Source organism: Cryptotermes secundus, unplaced genomic scaffold (assembly GCF_002891405.2).
Source record: "Cryptotermes secundus unplaced genomic scaffold, Csec_1.0 scaffold122, whole genome shotgun sequence".
Classification (NCBI taxonomy): Eukaryota; Metazoa; Arthropoda; class Insecta; order Blattodea; family Kalotermitidae; genus Cryptotermes; species Cryptotermes secundus.
This window is the reverse complement of record NW_019738954.1, coordinates 1,048,608-1,063,191: the sequence shown is the minus strand read 5'-3', so window position 1 is coordinate 1,063,191 and position 14,584 is coordinate 1,048,608. Positions and strand designations below refer to the sequence as shown.

At 38.7% G+C, this 14,584-nt stretch overlaps 2 protein-coding genes across 2 annotated transcripts; both read right to left on the bottom strand.

Moving 5' to 3' along the window:
* Nucleotides 1–447: 447 nt before the first annotated feature.
* LOC111871366 lies at nucleotides 448–7,046 on the bottom strand. Its single transcript, XM_023864436.2, has 4 exons — nucleotides 6,999–7,046; nucleotides 5,505–5,654; nucleotides 4,159–4,248; nucleotides 448–3,416 (listed from the first exon to the last, which is right to left on the bottom strand). The coding sequence occupies exons 1-4, from the start codon at nucleotides 7,044–7,046 to the stop codon at nucleotides 1,677–1,679; spliced, it is 2,028 nt and encodes a 675-aa protein (XP_023720204.2). The 3' UTR covers nucleotides 448–1,676.
* Nucleotides 7,047–11,718: 4,672 nt separating this feature from the next.
* On the bottom strand, nucleotides 11,719–13,619 carry LOC111871358 (cuticle protein 19-like). The gene is made up of 3 exons (XM_023864415.2): nucleotides 13,600–13,619; nucleotides 12,784–12,876; nucleotides 11,719–12,036 (listed from the first exon to the last, which is right to left on the bottom strand). The coding sequence occupies exons 1-3, from the start codon at nucleotides 13,612–13,614 to the stop codon at nucleotides 11,719–11,721; spliced, it is 426 nt and encodes a 141-aa protein (XP_023720183.1). The 5' UTR covers nucleotides 13,615–13,619.
* Between the last annotated feature and the right edge of the window lie 965 nt (nucleotides 13,620–14,584).

Genomic DNA, 14,584 nt, shown 5'->3' with positions numbered 1-14,584 from the left:
GCTTGTTGCCACGCAACTGTGCGGTAAACACATCTCTGCAGCAATGAATCAACACGGAACAATAAAGGAAGCCTTCGCAGTTTGCAAGTCGGCAGAATAGTAGCAAGAAAGGAATTAGGATGTGCAAAGAAGACTTTATGTGTGAGGCTGGTATAACTACCGTGGTGAAATCCGGTTCCAGGATACGACTAGTGAAGACAGAGAACCCTAGTGTGTGAGTAACGGTGAACTGTGAAGTGGGTAGATGAGCGATAGCTCTGTATTGCCTGTAGTCCCGAGTTGTGCTAATGAGGTGTCAATAAATCCAATCATCCAGCCCCAAACCCGTCTGATAGTCCCAAATCTAAGACGTAACATATAATTAACTTTTAATCATTCAGTGTAATTGTTATAATGTTATTCTTGTTAAAATTACGTTTCAATAATATGTTATATAATAAATTTATTTCCAGTTTACACTAATTAAAATTTAAATGCACTTAACAAGCCATAATAAAACTATCACACATAATTGTATAAAATTAGTTTTTCTTGTTGTTTAGAAACTAATGGATCATCAGGTGTAGTACACAAATTAGGGAAAATATAAACATATATACCTATATAGCCGAGAACAAATATATAATGTAATACATAGATAGTGCTTTCAAAGTCAAACATAATAAGTTAGTACGTCAGCCCTGAATACAAAACACGTTCTACTACATCAGTTAGTCTTCAAGGGCTCATATTTTTCTTGCTTTTTAAACCACAGTCTTTGTCTTAGAAGAAACATAATACACAAAAACCAAAAATATTATTCCATTCCCCCCCCCCCTCTTCCTGAAAGAGTAACTAACCTAAGACATAAAATTATAACTTAGCTTAAAATATTCCAGAAGGCTATGCACAAAAATTAATATATATTAAAAGAGTGTTTACCAAGTTATGTATAAACATATTTGAACTAACTTCTAACATACTAAATGGCATCTTTATCTTCTGGAAACTGTACTACTGGAACCGTTTGAAGATCCGCCTCTAGCTGTGAGGCAGAAGTTGAGGTGTCGGCAAGACGCAGCTCCAGCGCGCCGTGGGGAACATATCCGGCAGCGTCTGGGAAGCTGGATTGGATGTCGAAGGCCAATTGCATGGTCTCTAGTCGCCGGATCTAACTCGGATGCATTTCTTCCTTTTGGAGCACCTGAAGAAGCAGGTTTCTTCATTCCCTATTGAGGATCACGTGACAGTATTCCAAGCAGCTTTGAAAACGGTCGATGCCAATATGCTAAGGTGAGCGACACACTGCAATCTGCCTTGAAATAGATATAAGCCGCTTCTAACACCTATTGCAACTACGAGGCTTCCATGGTTTGATCTCTTGATAGCTTGCATCTTGAAAATTAAACGTCACAGAACAAATGTTGTACACTGTTTCAGAATAGTACTTTTGGCAGGGAATCATATTATAGACAGCCTGTCGGCGAATTTCTTTTCGCTTTGTGTACTGAGCTGAAAATTCTTGATTTTCCTTAAGTCGATGTCTTACAAATCTAATTTACATTATTTAGGAGCTTCCAAAAGGCACAAGCGGCATTTTAAACGAGTCATTAAACCTTTTTCGTTTCAAATTATTTTCTTCAAAATTATATATTATTAACTACTCTCTTTATATTTGGCATCATGACCCGAATGTTTCACGAACTACCAATATAACGGTAAATGCGAATAGTTCCGTCAAGCTTCACTTTAATATTGTAATTTCCCTCTGGCCTCTTCTTGGAATCCTGTGCGTGGTCACCTTCCAGTCTGTGTTTCTTGCCCTCAACTGGTAATTTAGACTTTATTTTCGGCTTCTTGTCTCCTGATTTTTCTTCCGTATTCGTCGTATTTGCCTGTGCTATTTCCATATTTTCTCCAACATCGTTTTCTACAGTAGTATCTACACACTTCTCCTGTACCTCAAAGGGTTTCCTTTCCGTTCCAACTTCCCTCAAGCTTCTCTCTTTGTCTTTACCCGTCTTCTCCATGCCTTGCATTCTCTCGCTTTTCTTTGCCTCCATATGCCCCATTCCTGTAGCTTTTTGTGTCTCGATATCTATAGGAAACAGTTTTTCTTTCATTTTATCTTCTTCCTTCTGATTAACGTTGATCTTCCGCCCTACTTCTCTCGTTTCTTCCGCATCTGGCTCTCCAACATCGGTATTCACTTCCTCCACCTTCCCGTCATTTTGGTTGGAAGGCTTGACCGCCTGGCCAAGATACTTCACGCCCTCATCAGTGGAGGAGCCTAATTGGTCATTTCTTGCGGAATAAAGTGCCATGTACTGGCCTACCAGATGCGTGTCCATGGCGTCAGGAACATGTCCACCTGACAGCATGAGTTCCATTGTCGTCTCAGTTATCAGTTCTTTTTCTTTCAAATGCATTTCGCCTGTTTCTATCTCCACGTACCTTGTCTCTTCCAGTCCAAACTCTGATGCTTCCAAAATGCTTTCACCTTTCCCTTCTCTCTCCTCGTATTTAAACTTCTCAATTTCTCCGTCTTTCTTTGCCTCTCCCATCTCTCTTCTTTCATCTATCTTTTCCATTTCTTGCACACTCTCCTGTATTCTCATTTCTTTTATGTCCACGTGCACCATTTCTGTCTTTCCTTGTAAGCCGATTTCTCTAGACCCCCACATTGCTTTCACTTTCTCTTCTCCTGCCTTATCTCTTACTTCGGCATACCGTTCATCTTCTCTTTTGTTACCCTCCTCCCGAGTTTCTACGTCACTATTCTCTGAATATTCAAAGCGCAAATGGACAGATATTTCACATTCGAATACAGCCTCGGCGTGGTCCTGTAGCTCCGTATTGCTGTGTGAGTGGTCGTCATTCGGTCTGTATTTCGTCCTATCTTCCTCAACATCCAGTTTGTCTTCTACGTACTCTTCTCTCGTATATTCTTCCTCATACGTCATCTCTTCCTCCCGTACTTCCACGACTGTTACAAATTCTCTCTTTTCCTCCCCATTTTCATATTCGTTTTCTATATCTGTCATTGCCTCTCTGATCCCTCTCCTTCCATCCGCATACTCTGCACCCATCTGATCCTTCTTTTCGTGTCCCTCCTCTTCCATTCTCTTTAATTCAACCATCGTCTCATATCCTGTCCATCTGTTTTCTCTTAACTCGTCCTCTCCAACCTTCCTTTTTTCTTTCAACTCCACTTCTTCATTCTGCCTTCCCACACCGGCGTACTCTACCACCTCTATCTCTTCTTGCTCGAGGCCCTCCGCGTTGAGAGCAGTCTGCTTCATGTGCCACTCGTCATACTCGTAACGACGAATTCCGTCAGGATCGAGTACCACGTAATGGCCGTCCTCATGCTTCCCCGTTACGACGTGAGAGGTCTCCCCTGGCAGTCCCGGTACGAACGTGTAAGTTTCGTGATCCTAAGAATGAGGAAGACATTTATTTTTAAATTAAGTATAAAAGAGAATTAATTAAATACTTTTCCTGGGGAATAAAGCGTGGCCGGCGCGTAAGGCTGACAACCTTACCGCCATCTGCGAGCCGATTGTCTAGATAGTGTGGGAGCCTCAACGTCTCACAACCGTATGGGCCTTCATGGCCTAGTACAGGAATAGCTTTACTTTTTTATTTTTAGAAAAGAAGATACTTTATATTGTCAACAGCACACTTTACTGGTTTATATTGAAATGTATTTTCTACATCAATTATATTAACATATTATAAGAATGTACCATATTCAAGTGAACTATTTGCTTAATTACGTGATGGTAGACGTTTAAATGCGCTTAGGATAATACGACGGCTATTACACTTGGATCTGTACAGAACGTTAATTCCATGTAATAGAGGAATGTCGGGTTTGAGGCTCCCACACTTCTGTCTATGAAGAGAGCAAACATGTTACTTGTGCCGCCGTATAGTCTGATATAAGACCACTTATATTTCGAAAGAACGTGTTGCCTCCATATTTAGGATCCTTTGCTGTCTACTTCTTGTTGGTTTTTTGATCAGTTTACTTTCCCAACTTGAAGATGGAAGTAAGAATTTCCTTCGAAACATCTATGGGCTTATATTGAACTGCAAGGTGTTGAAACCCGAACGACCTTACACCAAACATAGTAGTGCTTAATCCCATCATTGCATACAGCATTTGTAACTTACCAAATTTTCCTCATGTTCGGTTTTATCGTCTACGCGCCAATAGACGTCAGGCATCGCAGTCATAAACAGCATGACGAGGATATAAAGAACCTAAACAGAAGTGGAAAATTAGGCGAAACCCATAGAACTCTTAAATCAGTAAGTCAGATAATGTAACTAATTTGTCGTTAAAATGTTAATTTCTTGCCGAAATTTATTAAGTTTAGGGACTTGTATTATTGCTCATCTTTTATTTATAACTATATTAAAATATATGCTGTAAACGATATGTTTACCTATAATTTCACACAGTTACAAAAATGATCTCTTAACCAGAAGATTTTTCCCCTTTTTGCACTACAGCTCCAAGGTGGGCCTTGGCCTACCTCCATGAAAATCACCGTTTCACTTCGGTTTACTAGACCTTAGACATTCGGTAGGAATCCTCGGGCGGCTGATCAGCTCTTTGCAAGGTCGAGCGCACGCACACGCACACACGCACACAAACACTGAACATACATGCCCTGAGTGGAATTCGAACCCACGATCCCGGCTTCCGAGGGAGCTAATGCACTGCATGCCTTAGACCGCGGGGCTACCGTGACCGGCCTTCTGAAGAATGTACAAATTTATATTACTAGATAAGAAATGTTGAGGATAAACCTCGTACTGAGAGAATTGAGCTGTGTGCGCACTGGAGTAAATTGTGTAATGGGGAAATTTGTGATTGCCTCTCCTTTTAACGTTTAACAAAGGAGTTGAAGGACTGTACGTAATTCAATAGATGACGTGGGGGTATAAAAAGGCTTATACAAATTTCAGTCTGAATACTACTTCACGCGGAATATATGAAAGACTAACACAGAAAACAGAGGATCGTCTTAAGAGTAAACATTAAGAAATAAAAACACTTAAAATGATTTTGGTTTCAAAATATTTCGTAATGAGAAAACTTGAAAAACAAACACAATGATTAACTTCCTTTTACATTAGAAATTGAACTGAATATTGTCTTCACGTATATGAGTAGATCTCGTAATTCTGCGAAATTCAACGCAGAATGAATTTACTTTGATTTACAGTTTAAAGAAGGTTATTTGTGATACTGGGCATATCAAATTATGCGATGTCTTGGAAAATTTCCAGAAAAAGATTATAAATATCGCAAATCATTAATGAAGATAAAGTATCAATTTCTGTATTTTATTTATATGGAAATATTCAGTTTCTTAAGTTTCCAGTAAAATGTGTTTTTTCGACAAATTCGGATGTTAAAATTGTGAAATAACAAATAATCTAAAGTTCCAGATTATTTGAATTTCTTTCTTTAAGAAATTTAAGTTATCAAATTAAACATTATCACCTACTTTAAGAAGGACCATTGCACTGTTATTGAAGAACTTCTTGGAAAGAAACTCTGCGACTTGTGATTGATGCGTCTTATCTGGACGCACTGTCTTACATCGTGACCGATCGTGACGATCGTGACTGAATGGTCGGATGTCAAAAAGTTTACACTGTGAAGATATGTAGTTCCTACGATATTAAGTTTACTTTCATGTTTCTATTATCTGACTCCATGGAGTTCAGAAATAAATAGTCGTTCCTCTGATTAAAATATCCCTGCCGTCTATGGAAATAGAAGTTTCATTACCATGTGTACAAGAGTCCTATTCTGAGACAGTTATATCCAGCCAACAGCTTCATGCCCTATTTATTTAAAATATATTTTAATATTATTGATCTCATTAAATTATTCGACATTTTCTTCCATGAAGAATAGTCTTAAATATGAGATATCTGCTCTGCTCCGAGCATAGAAGGACACATCATCATAATCCGCAGAATCAAAGCATATAACTGAGCCTGGCTGTGATTCAGATATATTCCATTATTTGCATTGTTGTCCAGGATGCCACAATTCAATTCTAACCCCATTTTATTACAAGCTAATACCGGAATGTTTTCATCCACCCATATTTATAAGCATAAAATTAAACCGAGTTGTTCATTTTAAACTTCTCTACTGGTATTTCTTTAGTAGTGGGTACGAACATTTTATAAATATCCTCTATTGTAGGACAAATTGTCAATTTTGAAATTCTTGTCTCGTGTTCGGGACGACAAGTATACGTACATCGGCTCAAAGACCAGCTTTCCTCACTGACTCTTCGTATCTTTCTTCAGTATCTCCTGGAAAATTCTGGGATAATACCGTGAAGCAGACCAAAAAGTTTCTTTCGTACTTTTCATCTAACAAATATCTCTTTAAAATAAGACTGATTACATATAGTACATAAAAATGTTAAAGGAATCAAAAGTTAATAATTACAAATTTTTGGTGATACAACGGATAATTAATGAACATTTACGTGACAAACTGAATGTTACCGGCATATTAACAGACCTTAATATCCACAAATATTCAACGTCATAATATTGTCAGACACAAGATAGGGCCTTAAATTTGTCTTACATCACAAAGCACGTTTCAGGTTTAGTGCCAGAATACTTCTCCAATGCATTCCAATAAACAGACCATCTTAGGTCTTTATTTCATTATCCTAACATTTCAACTTGAATCACTACAAAAAAATGTATATTAATATCTCTAACATTATTTCCTATTAATTTTTTACAAATAACTTAATCTTGTCTTCCTTTATCAGTGTATTCTGGAACTGTATAAAATGCCGTTAGTAATAAGACAACTCAGAGACTTACTTTCCTGAAACATGTGAGGATGTGGCTATCTTTCCTTTTATTATGTTTGCTTTTACTATCGATAGTTTTGGCTTGTTCTTTCTCTCCGAATCTGACTTTCAGGCTGCCCTTTATACCCGTTCATATCGTTGACATACACAAATTGCAGCAGGTCTGTACACGGCGATCTCAGCAGGTCTGTACATGGCGATCTCAGCATCAAAGTGTATTTTCTTTTTCAAGAATATTTTATTTGTTCCTTTATGTAATTGGTGCTGATTATACAGTTCAATTAAAAAATTCTTTAACATTATATGATCTTTCAGTAAAATTAATTAATTTTCTTTGATTCTGCTAAAGATTTAAGCATGAATGTTATAAGGATGTGTGGGTGTATACTTAAGTATGTGATTTTCGTTTAATATAGGTTAACATAAGCCGACGGAAGCATGTCCCTGTCTTCAGAATAACAACAGGAGAAGAATACTTCCTCACTGGAACACCTTTTGAATCTGATGAAGATCAAATCCCAAATTCCTATTGATATATAAACCGATTCTCTTCTTTTGTTTCGGAGCAACCAAAGTAAGTAATATATTTTTTTTTTTTAATCTTGAGCCTCATTTAACACCTGTGAATTTTCAGAACTAAAGACTCTTACGGCATGTACTGTCTTCGCTCACTTGGAAACCGGGATCGTGGGTTCGAATCCAACTCAGGGCATGGGTGTTTAGTTTGTGTGTGTGCGTTTTTCTGTGTTTGTGTACAGGTAGAGGCCTTGCGACGAGCTGATCACCCACCCAAGGAGTCCTGCCGAATGTGTAAGATCTAGAAAAACCGAAGTGAACAGAGACGTTCATGGAGGTAGGCCTAGGCCCACTGTGCCTGTAGTGCCAAGGGGGAAAAAAAACTCTTACTCGAGGAATTTTTTATTACTTCATTTGTGTGTGCATGTGGAGAGAGATTTCCTATGCTGCAATTAAGTGGATGAAAAGAGATGCAATGAGTAATGGTCACTACTTAGCAGTTGCCAGTAGCGGGAGAAAGTGCAGACTTCCAGTATATCTTATATTTGCTTTGCAATCTTTGGCATTAATTAAATTGGCTTCCCAAGTTTCATCAAAAATTGAAACGCCTCATGAAATGTGTAGTATGTAGAGTCTGATTCGTGTAATTTTTTCTACATGTGCACAATTTACGTTTCTTCAAACTAATAATTTAATTTGTGCTATGTGATTTTACCCTTCAGACTGAGTATTGAACACAAATATGACGCCCTTTCTCTGTAAAATTCATTGTTGCGAAATCCAAAAAAAAAAAAGTTAAAACAATATGGTCAAATTCAAGACAAATCCAGCACGATTTCCTAAGGAAAACTAAGGCTCAAATGGTGAAATGATTTTGTGTGTTTTAAACGTATTATGGTAGTCAGTATAGCGACTAGTTACAGGCTGGAAGACGAGGGGTCGGAGTTTGCACCCCCGTTGGGTTAAGAATTTTCTCTTCTCCGGGTCGTCCAGACCGACTCTGGGTCTACCCAACCTCCTATCCAATGGGTACCTGAGGCTCTTTCTAAGGGGGTGTAGCGGCTGGGGCGTGAAGCTGACCACTCACTTCCAGCTAGTACTGAGGTCAAGAAAAATGTTGATCTATCCATCCACTCCTTCACACGCCTTCATGGCGTAGTGCTTAACTAGTTCAGCAAACGGACAACTTCACCGTTACCTTGCCTTATCTTGTTTCATCTACGCACTCCTAAATTTCCCTGCTACAATTAAAATGAGGGACTGAAATGAACATTTCATAATTTTACGTCAAAAATTGTGTTTGGAGCATGAAGCCCTGCAGTGAAATAAATTGAGCAGCTCTGGATTAACAAAGATCATTTTGTAAGCTCCGAATTACCTAGCTTAGTTTACATGCATGTAGTTCCTATGTAACTTAAACATCAGTTCAACAGGGCTAGGAAATTGAAAGGCCCACTATGCAACCATAACTACTTCGTCATAAGTGATCACGACCTGTCATTTCCCAAGCAATATATCTGTATTGGCCGGGCACGGTAGCCGAGGCATGCGCTGTCTTCGCTCGCTCGGAAGCCGGGATCGTGGGTTCGAATCCCACTCAAGGCATGTATGTTTAGTGTTTGTGTGTTTTTTCCTTGTTTGGGTACAGGTAGAGAGGCCTTGCGGCGAGCTGATCACCCGCCCAAGGAGACCTGCCGAATATCTAAGATCTAGTAAACCGAAGTGAAATAGCGAATTTCATCGAGGTAGGCCAAGGCACAAATTGGGGCTGTAGCGCCAAAGGGGGAAAAAATATCTATATTGAGAACATACTACATATCAGTGTAATATCAGCATAAGTGCACGTGGTTGTGTAGGAGTTTTTGTTCGACGTCGCTGCCTCAAGCCAGTTTTGCCTGTACTATACATGCAACGTGTTCTCCCTGGTTATGTCAATTGCTTATTGCTCTATACGTCTGGTTTGCTTAATCACTCTAAAGTACATAAAAGAAGGATATACACAATAATAAGAAAGGCCTTAATTTAATTCTGTTTATATATGCGACTGTGACTTTACCTTTTAGACGATAACCAAAATTACGATCACGATATTGTCACGTGTATGAATGTGACTATAGAAGGGGTTCGTGTTGGTAATTGCATTTATTGAACACTTACAGGAAATAAATAAAATCAACTGTAGCGCTATCGCTAATTCACACGCTCTGAAATTCACTACTGTATGTACTAGATCTTCTCAGTCTGCTGTGCCCTCATCGGCTGTCGCTTGGTAACGGCCTCCAATGCCGTAGCTTCCTCAGCTCCCGTGTTCACGTCCTTATTTGCCGGCCACTGTCTGCCAGCTAACTAAATTCTAGGCTTGTACTGTTTAAAACACCTCGGAACGGATCGCATATAAACATTGTTTCCAACATTTCTATTGTTGCGTCACTCAGCTGTCGCACGGACTGCGTCGAGAAGGCCGCTTCTCAGTCCATTGGTGCGTTTTATGAATCTGTTGCCTAGCAATTGGCGTTTTTATAGAGTCATTACTTAGCAACGCATCTACATGCTACAATATTTTGTTTACTTGTTTATTAACTTGCCTATTTATTGACGTATGTTTATCTGTTTAATTGCGTTTAATTTATTTCTACTAACTGTCAAGTAATATTATTTGTTTTAATACAGAATTATAAGTTAGTTTGTTATTTTCTATGGACATGTAATTTGGTCTCTTGCTCTAAATGAAGTAAATAGATCGTGAGTATAGCACATGAGAGCGGGAGGGAGCGGGAAGGAGCGGGAGGATGGGAAAAACTGCATGACTAGGAGATCTGTGTTATTATTACTCACGAGATATTGTTATGGTGTTGAATTCAAGAAGTGCGAGTTGAGCTGGGCATGTAGCTCGTATGGAAGACAAATTTATACAGCATCGGAAAATCTGAATGAAAGAGACCACTGTGAACATCAGGAGTAAGTGGAAGGACAGAGAAAAGGTATTCAAATTGATTTTATTGCTGTAGAGTACACTGTCACGATTTATGTGTGTGTGACTATAGACGGGGTGTGGATTCGTTAATTGATTTATTGACCACTTGTATAGACCACTCGAAACTACACTTTACAGATCACTGGCACACGCAGACTAGTGTCCTCAGACTATTACAGTCTCCACTAGCCGTTTCCTGGCAAAGGTTTAAGCCGAGGGAGATTTTTCAGCTTCCCGCGCTCGTATCCTCTTGTCAGCTGACAGCTCAACTAACTGGTTCTCAGGCTGGCGGTCATTTCACACGAACCTCCTAGTCTTCTCCTCACAGGTTGACTTTCAGCTGACAACTAACTCTCTCACTCACCAACCAGCTACTCTATGTTACTTCACTCAACTGAACTACACTGCCTCTCTGGGGTCCTTGCTATAGCTATATCCTCTGGGTGGACATAACAGAAAATACAGTCTCCAACAATTGTTCTATTGTTGTCATGGACTTTTACCTAGCGATAGACTAGATATCGTTTCTGCGGGAACGTGTTTACCGACCGTTACCAAGCAACGCATGTTATTTCAAGTGATAGTTTCATAGCAACGGTATTACATGCTGCAGTATGTACGTTGATTGGATATATCTAACTCTGGAATGGATCCGATGAAAGGATCAGGTGAACATGGTAATGAATCATCTCGTTCCATAAAATGTAGGCAATTTCTTTACCAACTGAACACCTGTTGGCTACTCAAGAAGGGCTCTGTTTCGTGGACTTAGTTTGGATATTCATAAGAATAAGTTTTAATATTAAAGCAGTTTATTCAAAACAACACCAATACACTCTTTAGATACTGTGTAAATTTAATACAGTTATAGGAATCCAAAACAAAAATGAGGCGATAGCTGTCTCCAGTGCACATATTGTCAGGACGTTTACACTGTACCAAAAGTGGAGAGCAACTGAAGAGTATTTGCATATGGGCCTAACACGAATCCTAGACATCTTGCAAATTTGTAGTGTAAACAATCAAATCAGTTTTGAGCTATTCAAATTATATTACAAGTTCAAACTATAAATACAGAAAATAAAAAATGAAGACGAAATGAAATTAACATTAAGATACGACTGAAAACTTCAATAAGGTTTCTTAAGATAGTAATAAATTTCGTCTTTTCTAACAAAAATTGAAAGTGTATAGTCTAGCAAACGGTAATAAAAGACTTAACAATTTTTCTTGGCCTCATGAATAAATAATAATAATAAAAGATAAAATGACGCATCTCGATGTATAAATACTATAATGAGGTATGAGTTATGAACTTGACACTGACGAGTGATGATGATGATGATGATGATGAAGGGTCATGTAAAGTGCTTGAGTTCAGTGGTGTTTGGTGTTACTGTAGCTGGAAGCTGTGTAGCTAGGTGCAGAGATCTCTGCAGCTTCTTGGTGAGCAATCTCAATACCTTTCACCTCTTCATGATGAACAGGATGGTTGGCATGTCCGGACCTCACCACCTGCGCGTGGAACCCGGTGTGTTTGTCAGCGGTGTAGTGTACTGTACGGATGGTGCCATCTGGCTCCACCAACTTGTAGTAACCTTCGACCTTGTCGCCGTCACGTTTCTCAGCCTGCTCCTTGTTGTCATGAGTGTGTTCATCCTTCACACCGTACTTGAACTCGTATTTGGGGTGGGCCTGTGAAGAAAGGCGTTAGTAGCCGCATGTCAGGTAACAAATATTGTATTACTTCATGCTGATAACATTAATCTAACGTGGTTTGGTAGATACTGTCAGTAGGTTCTTCGAAATATTGGAATAAACATACTTCAAAATCATTTCAAATTCATCACCGTTGTCATAGCAACATTAGACGTCATATCATATATAGATATTAAGAGAAATTCACAATTATTTATATATAGGCCTGTGTAGAGGGCCGCGCCGTGACTCAGGCGGTTAGTCGCTGGCTTCCCACAGCGACGATCGGGTTCGAGCATAGGTTAGATCATATAGGTTTTATGGTGGACAAAGTGGCACTATGGCAGGTTTTTTCCGAGCACTTTGGTTTCCCCTGCTAATTTTCATTCCACCGGCTGCTCCACACTCATCATCTATTATCTGGGGCTGGTACAATAGACCAGTAGTGGCCACGGTACCAAGTGGACTCAATCTCACCCCATTCCAAGAAACTAAAGAAATAGGCTTGTGTAATTATCTTAAGGTGAAATTAATTGCGTTGAAGAATACTAGGTATCGGAATAAAATAAAATCATACAATTTCGAGATTATAGAGAAGCTTTATGAGAAATGCTCCCCATAACATATGCTTACGGTTATATTTTAGTGTTAAACGCAAAATGTTTATATTCATTGCATTCAGTAGAGTTTGGTGGCAACGAATGCCAATTTTTAAAATATAAAGCAAACAAATATTTGACTTACGTAGTGGTGTTCCTCCACGTGATGTTCCACAGGAGGGATATGATGCTCCTGTGCCAGAGTGGCTACGGCCAGCATTCCGAAAACAGCAACAAGCTGCTCAGAAATGAAACACGATTTCATTCATCAGACTCAATATGGACTCAGCTTTACAACTGAGGAAAGATTTTGTGATGTGTATACCCATTGTTAGCAACGACTCGTTAAACAGATTCCCGCGAAGCGTAAGCGTGCAACAGAAAGACGTCCACTGTTAGGTAACGGAGAAGTAAGCATGCCGCATTAACATTAAAGGCTGCGCTTTCTGCGTGATCCATGCAAAGCAGTTTTAAAAAACCATAAATTGGAGAGTCGAGGTTTGGAACGCCAGCTTGGGAGTAGAGGAATTGAATTTAGTCGAGTCTTGGGAATTTGCAGTTGCAGAATAATGGCAAGAAAGGAATGAAGTGATGCAAAGAAGACTTAATGTAGGATTTTAAGTGACAGTGAGGCCGTTGTGAAATCCGTACCCAGGATACGACTAGTAAAGTCTGAGAACACTAATGCGTATGTAACAGTGAACTGTAAATTGAGTGGATCCGCAGTAGCGCCGTAATTGCCTGTAGTCCCGAATTGTGTGAGTGCATGAGGTGCAATATATATATAATGTGTGTGTATATATATTAATGACATCTTAAACATTTTCAAGAAAATTTTAATGTGTTAAGTATGGACTATTGTTATCTAAATCTATATTGAGATTGCTGAATTATACACTTAGAAAACCTGAAAATGAGACTTCACTGCAACAGGATGCTGAAATATAAAATTAGCACTTACTTTGATCAGAGCCATTGTCTCCCTTGTGCACCAGTGGCGAGGAGTTTCTATTATATGTACTGGTGAATTAGCAGTGAATGACAAAACCAACCTTCAGTGTTCTTTATATATAGTAGTTAAAAATAGGAAAGTCTTGGACTTAAAAATGCATGTGTTCAACATGGGAATTTGTCCCCTCGCCAACAGAGTCAATCACTTTCTCACCTCTTATCCGCCTTTCATTATGCCTGTCATAATTTTTGTATCAAATATCCCAACATCGTCATAACTACAACATTCTAATCTTTCCTTTTTACAAAAACAAAAAACATAAGATAGAGTGATATATTCATATTGTGGACAGCATTGTTATACTACTACTACTACTGCTGCTGTTGGTGGTGGGGTAGTAGTAGTAGTAGTAGAGTACTAATCATTTTACTGTGCACTACATTTGAAAAAATAATCCGAAGTTTTTGTCCGTTCGAGTCTACAAATTGTCAGAATTGTTTAACACGCATAAATATTATTTCGTTTCTTTTTTTCATAAGACTTTCATAGAGTTAGCTGAAATATTTCCAAAATAAATGCTGAAAAAATTATCAAAGAGGACTTCTTTAAATTTATTTCAACTACTCTTCGCTCTAGAAAGTTTCACAGCAAAAAAAAAAATCGACATAACGTACAAAGACAGACGTTCCTCAATGGTCAAAATATGCCTTTGAGTTTTGTGTCTTTCTACCTAGATTTTTATTTGAGCAATTTAGATGATAACTTTGTATGTAGCAGTCTCCGAGATTCGATAATTTATGACTTGAAACAATTACGTGGGAAACATTTATGATGATATGGGCTGGGCTCAAATTACTCAGAATGGCAGACTTTTGCGGGCAGGAAATGGATATTTAGGGAAATTCTTTAACTTAACTTCTAAACTTTAAACCTTTCAAGATAGATTCTGTACCATGGGGGTGAGTGTTTCTTATTTTTCGTATAATTTGTTATC